The 16,815-nt window shown below is 36.3% G+C and overlaps 1 protein-coding gene across 1 annotated transcript in view; it reads left to right on the top strand.

Moving 5' to 3' along the window:
- The window catches only part of clstn3 (calsyntenin 3), a 72,424-nt gene that overhangs the window by 412 nt on the left and 55,197 nt on the right, over positions 1–16,815 (top strand). Inside the window, exons 2-5 of the mRNA XM_057834709.1 lie at positions 628–694; positions 9,560–9,682; positions 13,143–13,353; positions 13,416–13,624. Of these exons, the coding sequence (XP_057690692.1) occupies positions 628–694; positions 9,560–9,682; positions 13,143–13,353; positions 13,416–13,624 (610 nt within the window). The remainder of the gene's footprint in view (positions 1–627; positions 695–9,559; positions 9,683–13,142; positions 13,354–13,415; positions 13,625–16,815) is intronic.

Below are 16,815 nucleotides of genomic sequence, written 5' to 3'. Positions count from 1 at the left end.
GCTGTTGGGATGTATGTCACTATCACGCTGTAATGTCGCATTGCTAGTAGGAACACATACATAGTCACGTCTTGGGCCTTCTGTACATTCATCTATGCATATATATTCAAGAAAAATTAAAAATGTTGCTTGTCAGGGTGGTGCAGCATACCATCCCCTCATTCCATACCATCCTCCCTTGAGGAGTCATTTTTCAGCTAGAGCCACAAACTGACAAACCACAATTAAAAGGCAAGAAAACACCCACTTAACACACGCACACTCAGATCTGGCCATTTATTACAGTGACTCACATATAGAACACTAGAGAAATATAAGGCACCACTACAAAATGATCAATTTCTCTAATTTTGCTATTTATAGATTGTGTAATGTCTACATTTTCACAGTACTGTGTGCAGCAGGATGGTTTTTAAAAGCACACCTTCTTACATGAATCACGTATGGATTTGTGCATTGTCAGTCAATATGCTTGCTCCTGCATGTTTTCTTTTTTCTTTAACCTCTGTGTCTCTTCTTCTGTAGTGCTAATGAGTTGTTGTTGATGCATGTCCTCCCCAATCCTAATCCAACCCTGTTTCCCACCTACCCCATAACCCACCCCTCTCTCCACCTCTGCTCCCCCAGATGGACACAATGAAATATCTCTCCTTCCTCTTCCTTTGCTTGACTTCGGTTGCCAGTGGCAACAAAGGTCAGTTACTCCTTTGGATCGATAATGACTGCTCATGTTGACGTGTTGTGTTGGTTGTTTATTTTTTTTTAGCTTGTTGCAGGTCCACTAGCACAGTATTAGGGATACCTGCACAGTCTCAAACTGACTCAATACCAGAGGTTGGTAGAGTAGCCAAAAATTTTACTCAAGTAAGAGTAGGGTTACTTCAAACTAATAATACTCGGTTAAAAGTAGTCGTCCAAAAATTTGCTCAAGTACAAGCATAGACTTCAGCATCAGTCAAGTTTATGGAACAAGTAAAAAAAAGTATTAGTTGAAAAGAATACTCAAATAACGGGTGACACTGTGAGTACTGCTTACAATGTCTGATTAAAAAAAAAAAAGGTATATTTTTTTTTCCTCAGCACAACTTCATCGATATGAACAGTTATTATTATACTGTATTACACCGTATTACATGACCATATTAGGCCAAAAAAAACCGAATTCAGACGAGAACAACACTATGAAATATCACCCATTCAAGGAGCATGAGTGCAGAAAAAACATTGTTACGTTTGATTGGTATAATGGTGTCATGTGGTTATTTTTGCAACATCTCATTGGTGAAACAGACAGCCACTGTCTGCATTTTTGGCAAAAATAAAGTCAATATGTAGAATCAAGAGGAAAAATGCAGTGTAGTGTATTCTAGTGTATCCCAAAGTAGCGGTGTAAGAACACTGTTTCTTCTTCACAAATCTACTCAAGAAAAAGGAAAAAGTATTTCGTAGTAAAACTACTCTAAGAAGTACATTTTTCTCAAAAAGTTACTCAAGTAAATGTAACGCTTTGCGACCCACCTCTGCTCAATACCGTAACCAATTCTTTACAAAGATCATGACTATGATTAAAACTGAGACGGAGGTATTTGTTGAACTCAATACTTCATATTTATTAATGTGATCGACTGTGACTACATACTTATTAATGTGATTGACTGTGACTAATCCAAGGAGTCTTTATTTAAAAAAAATCTCACTTTAAATCAGTAGTAATCGGTTTGACAGGAATTCTGTCGAAAATGAATGAAATATTTCATACATTTCAAGTATTTTAGAAATGATAATGCCATAATTTTCAGAGTATAAGGCGCACCTGACTATAAGCCGCCAATCACCAAAATTTCACATGCAAACGGCATTTGTTCATAGATAAGCCACACTGGACTATAAGCCGCAGCTGTCTTCATGGGATATTTACACCAAAATACTATAGTAGCCGGTAACACTATATTTTACAATGGCTTAAGACTGTCACAATAGCAAATGAACCACCATGAAGCTTCGAATCAATTGGCTGCAAAGCGTCATTACTTTAAGAAGCTTAATTTGACCATTACTGCTCAATTGGGGGAGACAGTCAACCTCTGCTGCCACCTGCTGTCAACACTGTTGTTGTCCAACATACCTCTTAACATGCATTGCAGCGTTACAGATGTAAGTAATATTAAGGATCAAAATTCATGTTTTGTGCAAATTATTTCTTTAGTTACTGTTCCAGTTGTTTCATTAATAGCGAATGATGGTATTTGGTAACACTTTATTTGACTGTAGCACCATAAGACTGTCATAAGACCATCATAATTATGACATGACACTGCCATCAGCAGTCATGAATGCTTATCACAGATGTCATTTTGTGTCATCTGGCAAATTATTTCACTTTTGAATGGATGTAAAGATCCGTGCTGGACATAAATGGAGTTAGTGACATAATTTATAATGTAATTAATGCCCATGATAGTATCATGTCATATTTATGACGTTCTTATGGCAGTCTTACGACACTGCTGTCAAAGAAAGTGCTATCTATTAAGCCAAATAAATTAACAAATAAGCCGTACTGGGCTATAAGCTGCAAGATTCAAAATGAGGGGAAAATGAGTGGCTTATAGTCTGAAAATTACGGTAATAGTAATTTTGAATGGATTTGTTTACATTAATATTTTAAAATATTATCCGTAAGAAGCAATTGTGTTATGTGAAAGTTACATCGTTATTTTACCACTAATAGTTAATAAATATATTCAGGTTTTCCCTTAAATATATAATAAATATATTCAGATATCCCCCTCCGCTTTATAAGCCTGGCAGCCCGCCAGGCTTATAAAGCAGCCTACCGTTGCACTGAATTGCAGTCTTTGTTTTTGAAAACTGTATTTCAAGATTGCCTTTTGGAGGACTCTAGCTTTAAGTATTGTTAATAATTGGCTGAATTCAAAATTCCTGGCAAATAAACATTTTTAATTTTTCATTTATTTTAATCATGAAATACAATATATTTGTTTTTAGCTTTTTTAGGTTTCTTTTTTCTTTTTTTTTCTGTCATATAGATTCTAAGTATAGTAAATAATTCTAGAATGTTTTATTTGAAAGATACCATTAAAATTGTGAATTTTGCAGTTACAAATTGTGAAGAAAAAAAATTCTACATTACATATTTACATACAGTACTACATATTTCTCAAATATACGATTAAAAAATAACAAATCAAAAATTTTAAAAATGTATGTAATCCAAAATGTGAGGTTTTAATTTGTAGGTAACATTTTTAAAATAACTCTTATTTTACTATAATATATAATGATACATTATATAAAGAGACACTTTCCCAAAAAATGTAAATATATAATGGAAAAGTTTATTTTTACAGAAATAAACGTTTACATTCATTTTTTTTTTCAAAAATGTCTGCCAGTGTACCTAAAATGGCAACATATTGTATATATTTATGTATTTGTGCAAAAAAAAACAAAAAAAGCGCTTTCACTGCCATTGATAATAATAGACGTCCAATTATGTGCCTCTTTTCATCGTTCTGCTGTGAATTAAAATGAGTTTTCTTATAGTAGACATTCCAATCCGTTCCCCACTTCAAACGTATTGGATGTCTAGCGCTGTGGCAATTATTATCGTTCTTTAAAAAAAAAAAAAAGTCCTAAACTGTCAAATGATTAGTGGGAGAAACATTGAATTGCATAGTATGAGCAATTATGGGTTCCATGTTTTTTTTCATTTATATATATAAAAGTGCTTTCACGTTGCCTTATTTCACCCACGGGCCTTAATATTTCCATTCCTGAACAACAGCCACTGCAGCTACCATGCACAAGTCTTTTAGTTGCGCCCAATAAACAGGCAGGCACGATTTGGTGAGTGTCCATCATATGTGCGTGACTCCATTTCTTCCTCCAACATCAGATTTATCATTCTCCTATTCCAAGTCAAAGATCATCCTTCTGAGGAAGGGTGGGGGTGGGTGGAAGGTGTGCACACGGGAAAAGATGAGAAATACGATGATGAAGGGAAAGGAGAGAAGAGGAAGGAGGCAGATAAGGAGCAGTGACAGGAGGCGAAGGAGACATGGTCGAAAAAGACGCAGACAAGGAGGGCGGCGGAGGATGAGGGATCAGGTGGAAAGTTGTGTTTATGTGTGCGGGTGTGCCGAGCCGAAGTGCCCGGTGTTGTGGCGAGATAGAGCAACGGAGAGGCGACCGCTGCCAGGGGAGACGGCGCGATGGAACGGCTCTCAATCTGTAATCCGGAATGTAATCCACGCGCCTGATGCTCAGATTAATGCTACATGGAGGGACGAGGGTGGCAGAAGGTTGGGGGGAGGAGGAGGGGGCAACAGGGTGGGAGATAAATGACCAAAAAAGAGAGTGGCGATATCGAGGCGGAGACGTGGACTGACTGGATAATTGTGTTTATTTAGTCTTTGAATCAAGAAGTGATGCATGCATAAAGTATGTCCAATCCAATGGCATCTAGGACAAAAGCGTACTTTACTAAGACAATAATGCTTATTTGGGGTGACAGATTTAGCAATATGCTCGTTATTGTGCTGGAGAGCTGTTCCTAATATTTTGGTTAACTGTATTAGAGAACCTCCTAACAATTAGGGGATGCCAGACAGAATCAATTGGAATTTAATGCTCAACTTCTTGTTCCTAAATTATAGGTTGATAAAATAAGTGCATCTTATTATCTTAAAGGAATTAGATAAGAATGTGTACACATATGGGAGAGAAAGGTTGCTTGGGTTGGTAAATTAGTAAAGTCCTGTTAGTAGGTGAGTTATTTTATTTTTCTGATGTGAAATAGTGCAGAAAATGTCAATAAAAGCCAATATTTCCTGGAAGCAATGGCGTAGGTTCGATCTCAACATTGCTAGGGACAATATAACAGCATAACCTGCATGTACACTTTTTGCTGGTGACGGGACATTAATAAAACAGGTTATTGAAAGGGGGTCAAAGCTGAATTTCTTATGAATATGAACCTAATTAATTGATTGGCTAAATGATCAATGGAAAATAAATCTGTATTGACTTATACTAACTTTGATGTGTATTGGTTCATGTGATAAAACGTTCGATTCAAACCTTTGTTTTCCAAAACTACTACAGAAACATTTTGAAGTGCAAGTTCCTTTATCTAAAAAAAAAAAAAAAACAGGGCGCTATCCAAGAATGGGTCAAATTCTGAGGGACACTGGAGCACTTTTAGACTCAAACTAAAGTACTGAAAAGTGATTTGGGATAAAATAATTTTTAAAAAAAATCAAAGATATCCAAGGACCAATCTACATCTGAGGCATACTTGACTACTCCAAGACTCGAACCATATCAGTTCATGTTCATGTCAGTGTCCCCCAGAGGTGGAGGCTGGCCTGACTGCAGTAGTTTGCAGGTTATCAAGTTCAGACAGTTTAATGTTATGCTAACTCTGATGCAGGTCAGACTTTCAGTAGCAAAATTAGTGGTGTTTCCCCCACCTACAAAACATTGACGTCTTTTTACATTACTTACATTGGCTGCTGCTGGCTGAAAAAAACCTGCTAATATCCTTCTTCTTCGAAAGGGACGGGGCCGGGGGTTGTCAAGTCATCAGCCAATCAAACGTGCGTTTGAGGGGGAGGGAAATGGACCGGCACATTCATCAAGTGAAATTGGATAAATGTAAGTCTGAACATAATGAAAATAATTCACTTAATAATGGTAGGGTGATCTATTCTATCCTTACAACATATGATATAACTGAACTCATTATATAATGCAAATAAGGTTGCTTAAAAGTTGGTGGGGACAATTTGAGCATCCTGAAAAGTTGGTCCTGTTATGTCCCTACAGTCCCTATGAAAACCTACGCCCTTGCCTGAAAGTGGACAAAATAGCCATTGCTTGATATTTTTATGTACCAGTTCTATTTTACTCAGTCAAATGCAAGTATCTCAGACTATCTCGCCTATGCATCACACATTGGTTAAACACTGTGCTATGCGCCGCTGGGGGTTATACACGCTTCAATAAATTCGAGATGTGAAACAGGTTTCGTCAGGTTTGTGGAGAGGTTGGAGTTTGTTTGTTTGAGCATGTGAACAGGTGTCTTTTATACAGGTAACAAGTTCAAACAGGTGCAGTTACTTCCGGTAATGAGTGGAGAACAGGAGGGGTTCTTAAAAAAGAACTAAGAGCCGAAATATTTACTAGTTGGTAATGTATCAAATACTTATTTCATGCAATTAAATGCAAATTTATTATTTAAAAATCATACAACGTGATTTTCTGTTTTTTTGTATTAGATTCCGTCCCTCACAGTTGAAGAGAACTTATGATACAAATTACAGACCTCTACATGCTTTGCAAGTGGGAAAACCAGCAAAATTGGCAGTGTATCAAATACTTGTTCTCCCCACTGTAAATTGTTTGGTAACAATTGGTTTGAATTGCTCTTTAAGTCTCCTTAGGCAGAGGGCCTACTTACTAATTTTTCCCCCTTCTGTCATTGTTTTCATGTTGTCCTCACTAAAATATGAAAACCTATAAATGTTTGGGGTGGTTTTAGTTAAAGCAGACACTGTTTTTACATCTGTGTGATTCTGAAAAAGATCAGATAACATTCGATAGTGATTTTATGCAGAAATGTGGGAAAAAATAGGTAAATTTGTGTTTGTTTTTTTACAAACAAAAGTTAAAAACAGATTAGGTCCAATTTTTAAAAAATGATTTCAAATGTTTGTTTTTTGTTAATTTATTCAAACATATGTTTATTTTTACATAATTTGGGCTTTTAGCACAGAAAACAAATTAAAAGAATTGAATACTTAAAAAAAAATTACCATCATTTTCTTAAAGAATCCCATCATATCAATCAAATTATGGTACTTTCAAAATGATATGTCAATTTTCAATTAGTTAAGAATCCCTTTGCTTTTATCATTGCCTCGATACGCTGTGATATTTGGGGCAATCGTGTTTCTTGACAAAATACAAATACTCAATAGGGTTTAGGTCTGGTGTTTGGTGCATGGGCATCAAACACGTTTTAGTGCTTCTGGAAGTCTGGGCAGTCAGAAATCATTGTGAAAGGAGTAAACCATTTAAAATCACAGTTCAGGTCAGTGAAAAACCTTCGGATTTATGATCGAAAGCAAAAAGTCAGGTTTACAAGTTTTGAGTCATTTGTGGGAACAGATTTGGTCTTGGCCCCATTCATTTTTATATCACAAAAAACTAATATTTGAACAGGGTTGTGGTGACCTTTTATGTGCACTGGAGTTAGCTCTGCATAGGTAGGTAAGTAAATTAGGTAAGCGGAGCCCTTTCTTTAAAGTGACAGACTTTTTCAGTCTCGTCCTCAAACAGACGTGCATTTGTGCGTGTGTGCTTTCTAAAGAGCTGCAGGACAATAGAGTCAAAGACAGAAAGGAGACAGTTCGCCTTTGCTGCGGCGAGGAACAATCGTTGCTTCTTTCTCATTAACTTGGCCTTTGATCCTTTTGGCTGAACATCCAGCACAAGGATGAATAATTAATTGGCAATTAAAGGTTAAATTCACAGAAAACCCGGGGCGTTTACGTCCTTTCAATGGAATATTGTGCAGCTGGCGGGCTGATTGATGGCGCTGCTAGAGATGAGTTTGTGAATAAAAAGAGGACTTTTTGTCGGGTTTAATTGCTCAAAGTGGCAGAAAATGGACAAAGTGAAGCCAAGCGGGCTGAGTCAGTCACAATGTCAAGATAACTGAAAGAATCATTCAAAACAAAATTGCCTTTTTATTTATAACAATAAAAGCACAAACTGAAATTCAGTACCATTGACGGTGATAGAAATTTGATGTATTTTGACTGGGATGGGCTGGCAGCGAATGATTGCCACCAGGTTTCCAGGTTAAAATGGAATGAACGTCTATCGCCGTGAATGTTTTTTTTTTTTTATTATTTAAATTTCTTAAATTATTTGAAAATGTAATTAATTTAATTTTGATTTATTCCTTTTTAGAATTACATTTAATTTAAAAATAATTTTAGTATAAATTTTCTTCATTTTCTTTTCTTTTTTTCCCCCACTTTTACAAACTACCACAACACGTCCTCTGTAAACCACACCTATATCTGGACTGGCAGTACAATAATTAAATTTCATTTCTTTTTCTCGAAATGAATTACCTTAATTTTCAGACTATAAGCCGCTACTTTTTTCCTTCATTTTGAATCCTGCATTTTATACTCCAGTGCGGCTTATTTGTTGATTTATTTGGGTTAATAGGTGACACTTTATTTGACAGTGGCGTCGTAAGACCATTATAAGACAGTCATAGTTATGACATGACACTATCATGGGCATTACTGAATGCTTATGACAGATATCATTAAGTGTCATCCAGCAAATTATGTCTCTAACTCCATTTATGTCCAGCTTGGATCTTTTACATCCATTCAAAGCCGGATAACACGAAATGACATCTGTTATAAGCATTCATTAATGCTCATGACAGTGTCATGTCATAATTATGATTGTCTAATGACAGTCTTATGGCGCCTCTGTCAAATAAAGTGTTACCAAATACCATAACTAGCAATTAATGAAACAAATGGAACAGTAACTGAAGAAATAATTAGCACAGAACATGAATTTTGATTGTTATTTACATCTGTAGCACTGCAATGCATGCTAGGAGGCATGTTGGACAACAACAGTGTTGACAGCAAGTGGCAGCAGAGGTTGACTGTCTCCACCAATTTAGCAGTGATGGCCAAATGAAGCTTGTTGAAGCAATGGTGGTTCATTTGTCATTTCATGACAGTCGTATGATGCCGCTGTCAAATAAAGTGTTATGGTTAATATATTTTGGTGTAAATATCCCACAATACAGTGAGGGCAGCTGCGGCTTATCTATGAACAAATGCCATTTTCATGCCAAATTTGGTAGGCGCCGGCTTATAGTCAGGTGCACCTTATTGTGCGAAAATTACGGTAATTCACTGCCAGTTTTCTCAGTCAACACGAATTGCCGTCATAGGGTGATTTGAATTGAATTTTACTTTATTTTACGTTACTTTAGTTAGTAAATGTCTATATTTTTAAAATTATTATTTTCAATTTATGTTCATTTTTTTAATTCATTTTTTTATTTTATTTTATTTTTTTGTAATTTTTTTAATTTAATGTTTTTTTTCTTAATTAATATAAATGTTCATCATTTTTTTCTTTTTTTATCTACCACAACACACTCTTTTTATTTCAATTTTTTTAAATTTAGTTTTAATTTTAATTTCAAATTTTTTTGAATTAATTTAAATATTCTTCATCTTTTGCTATTTTCTTCTTTTACTAACCACTACAACAAATACTCTTTTTAATTCTTTAAATTAATTAAAATTTTCTTCATATTTTATCATTTTCTTCTTTTACAAACTATCACTACACATTCAACAACATATGAATACCATACATATAACTGGACTAGCAGTGAATGCGTTAAATTTTCCTTTTTTATTTTGAACTGAAAGTTCCTCATCAACATGGGTATTATATTTTGATTGTTTGGTGTTTTCAGCCAATAAGCACAAGCCATGGATCGAGACAGAATACCAAGGCATCGTGATGGAAAACGACAACACGGTCCTCCTCAACCCGCCGCTCTTCGCCCTGGACAAAGACGCTCCCCTCCACTACGCCGGTAACGTCCATTAATACACACTCAACGACCATACGGCTTCATGATTGCACGTTATTTCACATTAAATGTCACAAAACGACGGTCATCATGAGTAAACCTTCCCCCGTTTTATATGAGTGTTTGAATTCACTTGCCGAGTGGGTTATTTTTAGAGCAGCGTAGTGTAATTGAAGGCATCATGGCGGGAGCAGTCAGCCGCTCTATCATGCGTGCGCCCTGGGACCTGAAATAACCATGTGGGCTCAAATGATAATAGAAAAATGGAATGGGCTCGTGTCACTCACAAAGAGAGAGACACTTTTGTCGTTAAGTGCCGCAAAAAACCCTTTGACTAGATATTTCAGTACTTTCTAACGAGTGTTGACCTCTGTGAATTTTTTCAATACTGCATTGATGGTAGCCATGCCAACTCTTTCATATCTAAAAGCGTCTTATCTATTTGTGGTTCATTTTTGATACAGTATATTATTGTTACTGTTGTATTGTAGTCTGTATTTTCATAAGTGTGTATAACTGTAGAGCTGCGATTACAAATTTGAAAAGCGATTAATAGAATGGGGTTTTTCAGATTGGGATTAATCGCATTGACTCGTCATGACTGATGTCAATGCGTGATTAAAATAATTTGCTGACTAGTTATCTTGTTCATAATTGATAGTTACACTACATAGTTCCTCCACAAATATACAGTGAGGAGCAAAAGTATTTGCACCTCTTTTTGTAAGTTCACCCACTTAGGAAATAGGTGGAGGTCTGAAATTTCAATCGTAGATGCATTTCCACTTATTAAGACATAATCTTAAAAATCTAGTAATCACATTGAATAATTTTTTTTAAAAATAATTTATCGGTAATTTACTGGGGTTCATAAGTATTTGTACCCCTGAGAATCAACAATAATTACAGTGTATCATAAAAGTGAGTACACCCCTCGCATTTCTGCAGCTATTTAAGTATATCTTTTCATGGGACAACACTGACAAAATGACACTTTGACACAATGACATGTGCAGCTTATATAATACATTTATTTTCCCCTCTAAATAACTCAAAATATAGCCATTAATGTCTAAACCCCTGGCAACAAAAGTGAGTACAACCCATAGAAACTACGTACATCCCTAAATGTGCAAATTGAGTACTGCTCGTCATTTTCCCTCCAAAATGTCATGTGACTCGTTACAGGAGTGCTGTCAGCATTGCTGCAGAGATTGAAGAGGTGGGGGGTAAGCCTGTTAGTGCTCAGACCATACGCCGCACTCTACATCAAATTGGTGTGCATGGCTGTCACCCCAGAGGAAACCCCTTCTGAAGACGGTACACAACAAAGCCCGCCCGTCTCATCAGACCATAGGACATGGTTCAAGTAATCCATGTGCTTTCTTGACATGTCTTCAGCAAACTGTTTGCGGGCTTTGTTGCGTACCGTCTTCAGAAAAAGCTTCCTCCTGGGTTGACAGCCATTCACACCAATTTGATGTAGAGTGCGGCGTATGGTCTGAGGAGTAACAGGCTGACCCCCCCCCCCCCCCCCCCCCTTCAATCTGTCAACAAAGGAGTGGCTGTCGTTGGGCAACACGGACTTTCAACTCCCTCCTCACCCCGTGGCGTCAAAATGATAACAAGAACAGGGAGCAAAAATCCCAGAACCACACGGGGGGACCTAGTGAATGACCTACAGAGAGCTGAGACCACAGTAACAAAGGCTACTATCAGTAACACAATGCGCTGCCAGAGACTCAAATCCTGCACTGCCAGACGTGTCCCCCTGCTGAAGAAAGTACACGTCCAGGCCTGGCTGCGGTTCACTAGAGAGCATTTGGATGATCCAGAAGAGGACTGGGAGAATGTTTTATGGTCAGATGAAACCAAAATGGAACTTTTTGGTAGAAACACAGGTTCTCTTGTTTGGAGGAAAAAGAATACTGAATTGCACCATACCCACTGTGAAGCATGGGGGTGGAAACATCATGCTTTGGGGCTGTTTTTCTGCAAAGGGACCAGGACGACTGATCTGTGTAAAGGAAAGAATGAATGGGGCCGTGAATCAAGAGGACGCTTGGTGACAAGGACGCTTGGTGTGAAGAAATCAACTGTGGGAGCAATTATTAGAAATGGAAGAACACCATACCCACTGGGGGTGGAAACATCATGCTTTGGGGCTGTTTTTCTGCTAAGGGACCAGGACGACTGATCTGTGTAAAGGAAAAAATGAATGGGGCCATGTATCGAGAGATTTTGAGTGAAAATCTCCTTCCATCAGCAAGGGCATTGAATATGAGACGTGGCTGGGTCTTTAAGCATGACAATGATCCCAAACACACAGCCAAGGCAACAAAGGAGTGGCTTCGTAAGAAGCATTTCAAGATCCTGGAGTGGTCTAGCCAGTCTCCAGATCTCAACCCCATAGAAAATCTGCGGAGGGAGTTGAAAGTCCGTGTTGCCCAACGACAGCCCCAAAGCATCACTGCTCTAGAGGAGATCTGCATGGAGGAATGGGCCAAAATACCAGCAACAGTGTGTGAAAAGCTTGTGAAGAGTTACAAAAAAAGGTTTGGCCTCCATTATTGCCAACAAAGGGTACATAACAATGTATTGAGATCAACTTTTGGTATTGACCAAATATTTATTTTCCACCATGATTTGCAAATAAATTATTTAAAAATAAAACAATGTGATTTTTTTTTTTTTCCACATTCTGTCTCTCATGATTGAGGTTTAACCATGTTGACAATTACAGGCCTCTCTAATATTTTCAAGTGGAAGAACTTGCACAATTTGTGGTCGACTAAATACTTATTTGCCCCACTGTACGTAGTTTCTAAGGGGTGTACTCACTTTTGTTGCCAGGGGTTTAGATATTACCGTAATGGCGTTATTTTGAGTTATTTTGAGGGGAAAATAAACTAACTCTGTTATATAAGCTGCACACAGACTACTTTTCATTGTGTCAAAGTGTCACTTTGTCAGTGTTGTCCCATGAAAAGATATACTTAAATATCTGCAGAAATGCGAGGGGTGTACTCACTTTTGTGATACACTGTAAATGCCCATTAAAATGAATGGGAAATTTGGACGTGCATGGCCGTCAATGGCGTCGACTTACATATGCATCAATGGAATCCTAGTGCATTGGCATCAATAGAATCGACATACATGGCTGTCAATGCCATTTGTGTACATGGGCGTCAGTGGAATGTAAATGCCATTGAAAATGCACGGGAAATTTGGACGTACATGGCCGACAATGGCATCGACTTACATATGCGTCAATAAAGGGTTTAACATCAAATTATTATAACTCATACTAACATTTATCTTGAAAGAATTACATGCTTTTTTATCCGTGGTACCCCTTAAGGAATTTTATCTTATTTTAAGAGTGATTAGAACTTTTACTAGAAACTCGACACATTTTTACATTTTTACAATACAATAATATTTTTTCTTTAATTCCCAGGAGAAATTTGTGGTTTCCGAGTACACAACGGCCCCTCCGGTTCCAGTTCCGTCCAGTTTGAAGCAGTGGTTCTGGATCGTTCCACCGGTGAGGGTCTGGTGCGCTCCAAGGAGCCTCTGGATTGCGAGAGCCAGCGGGAACACAGCTTCACTATCCAGGCTTACGACTGCGGCGAAGGCCCCGACGGTGTCAACAGCAAGAAATCCCACAAGTGGGTGTTAATAACCACGACTCCTTTCACGATTCTTCTCACATCGCTCCTCGTGTCCTCAGGGCCACCGTGCACGTGCGCGTTAACGACGTCAATGAGTTCTCCCCCGTGTTTGTGGAGCGTCGCTACGAGGCTTCGGTCCCGGAGGGGCGTCTGTTTGACCGCATCGTGCGTGTGGAGGCTCTGGATGCTGACTGCTCTCCGCAGTATAGCCAGATTTGTTTCTATGACATCATCACCCCCAACGTGCCCTTTGCTATCGACAACGACGGTGAGTAACCCAATACGTCAATGGCAAAGATAGCGTCAATTAACGGCGTCTCTGTTTAACCCTTCTGCTGTGAATTTCAGTGATGTTAACACATTAACATTGTCAATGGATTGATATTGATTGATTGATAAAAAATGCGAAAGATGGCAAATTTAATTGAAAAATACAGATACAAATGAGAAAATCCTTAAAGAAAAAAAATATTTCAAAATATAATATGAAATAAATGAAAATATAGAAAATTCATCGAAATTAAAAATATATGTAGTTTTTATTTAAAGTATTGATAACTTATTAATTACTATTAAAGTCCTCCTTTTAACTTTAAGAGTGATTTTTTTTTTTTTTTTTTAATATTTAAAAAATATACAGTACTGTGCAAAAGTTTTAGGCAGGACACCTGCCTGAAACTTTTGCACAGTACTGTATATATTTTTTTAAATTATTAAATTTATTAGGATCATAGGAGCTTCCACTTAGGGAAAATATATACATACAATATATCCTGTATATACATAATATAATAAAAATGTATACAGTACTGTGCATTTTATTTACTTTATGATTTATTTTATTTTTAATTTTTTTGTTTTCCAAATTTCAATTTAAAAAAAAATAAATCTTTTTTTAAATTTAGGATGTCCAATTTTTTAAAATGCATTTTACAGTAATTTTCTTCATTTTGTTTTTTTTTTTTTGTAATTATGGGTTTTGAGACAGCAAATAATGCATTCAATTAAATTTCATTAATACATTCTAGAACTCTTCATTAGCCCTTTAAATTAAAATAAATGCATACAATTAAAAACATTTAAAAAATTTAAGAGATTTTTTTTTCATTTTCCTTTTTTTAAAATTAAAAACCAATTAAAAAAAAAACAGTACTTACTGTTTCATTTCCATTTTTTTGTCTAAAATTTTTAGAAATGAATAACTTCATTAGTCATCTGTACTAAATATAAAGTACAATAAAGATTTGATTAGTTATTAATTACTATTAAACTCCTCCTTTTAATTTTTAAGTTATTAAAAAAAATTGTAGAAAATGTGGAAAATAATTAAAAAGAAAAAAATAGAAGTTAGGACAAATAAAGAAAATGTAGAAGATTAATTTTTTAAAAATTAAAAATATTTTGAAAAATTAAAGAATTGTTTTTCAATCTAAAAATTTTACGTGTTTTTTTAAAAATATTTTTTTAAATATAGGATGTCCAATTTTTTAAAATGTATTTTACAGTAAATATTCTTTATTTATTTTTTTTAATTGAGTTTTGAGACAGCAAATTATGCATTCAATGAGATTTCATTGAGTAATACATTCTAGAACTCGTCATTGGCCCTTTAATTAAAATAAATGCATATATTTAAAAACATTTAAAGATTTAAGAGATTTAGTTTTTTCATTTTCATTTTTTAAAATTAAAAACGAATTAAAAAAAAAAAACTATTTACTGTTTTGTTCTTTTTTTTTTTGTCTAAAAAATATCAATTAAAAAATGATCCCCCCCCCCCCCCCCGTTTTTCCCCATCAAACACACATAAAATACAAATTAAATAAAAGGGAATATTTACAGGTGCCCTGCCTTTTTGCACCCCCCTTTTTTTTTATTACTTCGATACGAGAGAGATCATTCACTGCCGATTGAAATGAACTGAACGTCTATCGCCGTCAGTGGCAGTGAGGAGTTATAACAAATTTAAAAATGAATAACTTCATTAGTCATCTGTACTGAATATAAAGTACATAATAGTTAAGAAGAAAAAACACTGCTGAAAATAGGGCAGTGCCTATTCTTTTCTGAAAGCAGCATTATCACAATAAAAATAGGTCATAGAGTGTTACATCAACTTTTAAGTGATGCAACTCGCTATTTTTTTGAGTTAAGAGCTGTCCCTTGACTGATTGAACTCAATGGTAGTTGCCAAAATTTGAGGTACGAATAAGGAAAAGAACAACTGGAAAAAAATCGCAACAATAAGCTATTGTATAATGTGTGTTTTTACACAATTGAGTGCTATTTTGTGTTTTTTTTGGCTGGACTATAGCAGATTATGGGATTTCATTTCATTTGGGTAAATCAATTTAATAGCTAGTTAAATTGAGTTAAGAGTTTGACCACAAAGCAAATTAACTCACAAGTCAAGGTCGCACTAAATTCTGCACATCCTCACGCGCAAATAGATCATGAGGCGCAGGCACCGAGTCAAAAAGCAGAATCATTTTCATTCCCCTGCCAGGTAAGAAGCCACAAATATGAAAATAGACGTAGCGTGGGTGGACTATTGTGGCGAATTTCTGCATAAACACTGCAGCAGCTGTTCAGGTGATGACTCCGTCTATTCCCTCATGTCTTATTTCTCGTTACTGCACCCGCTGGCCGGCTGGCTGACTGACAGCGCCGGGGGGTTTTGTAACACAAAGCAGGGAGAATGAAAAGACTGCAGCCTCATCGTGACTCCGCACAATCTGCCAAGCGTTTAAAGATCTTTGACCAGTCGTTCTCCTTTTAAGGGTCGTTCCAGAATTGGAATTTGGCTTCAAAAGTGCTGAAAAATAAGTCTATGCTGTTCAAATTTTCTGCTACATAAACGATCAAAGCAGTGATGGAATAAATGTGAAGTTGTGAACTGGGTGCGATGAGCATAAACGGGACCCCCCCCCCCCTTCCAGACAATCGGCCAAGAGCCATGCAGAGATATTTGAACACTTGAATGCTATAATACTGCTCCGCGATCATGATGGTTGCCACAATTAAGCGACAAATTCACAGCTAATTGATTAGCAAATGAATCGACAAGTATTTTCATCGTTGATTAATTCTTTAAAGACATCGTTGGCCTCAAAATTAATAAAACTAGGTACGGTAACTATTTTCTTATTTATTTATTTTTAATACATACAGTGGGGCAAATAAGTATTTAGTCAACCAATAATTGTGCAAGTTCTCCCACTTGAAAAGATTAGAGAGGCCTGTTATTGTCAACATGGGTAAACCTCAACCATGAGGGACAGAATGTGGGGGGAAAAAACAGAAAACCACATTGTTTGATTTTTAAAGAATTTATTTGCAAATCATGGTGGAAAATAAGTATTTGGTCAGTATCAAAAGTTCATCTCAATACTTTGTTATGTACCCTTTGTTGGCAATAACGGAGGCCAAACGTTTTCTGTAACTCTTCACAAACTTTTC

Source organism: Corythoichthys intestinalis, chromosome 4, assembly GCF_030265065.1.
Source record: "Corythoichthys intestinalis isolate RoL2023-P3 chromosome 4, ASM3026506v1, whole genome shotgun sequence".
NCBI classification, from domain to species: domain Eukaryota; kingdom Metazoa; phylum Chordata; class Actinopteri; order Syngnathiformes; family Syngnathidae; genus Corythoichthys; species Corythoichthys intestinalis.
Note: the sequence above shows the minus strand (reverse complement) of the source record. Positions and strands in the feature narration are given on the sequence as shown.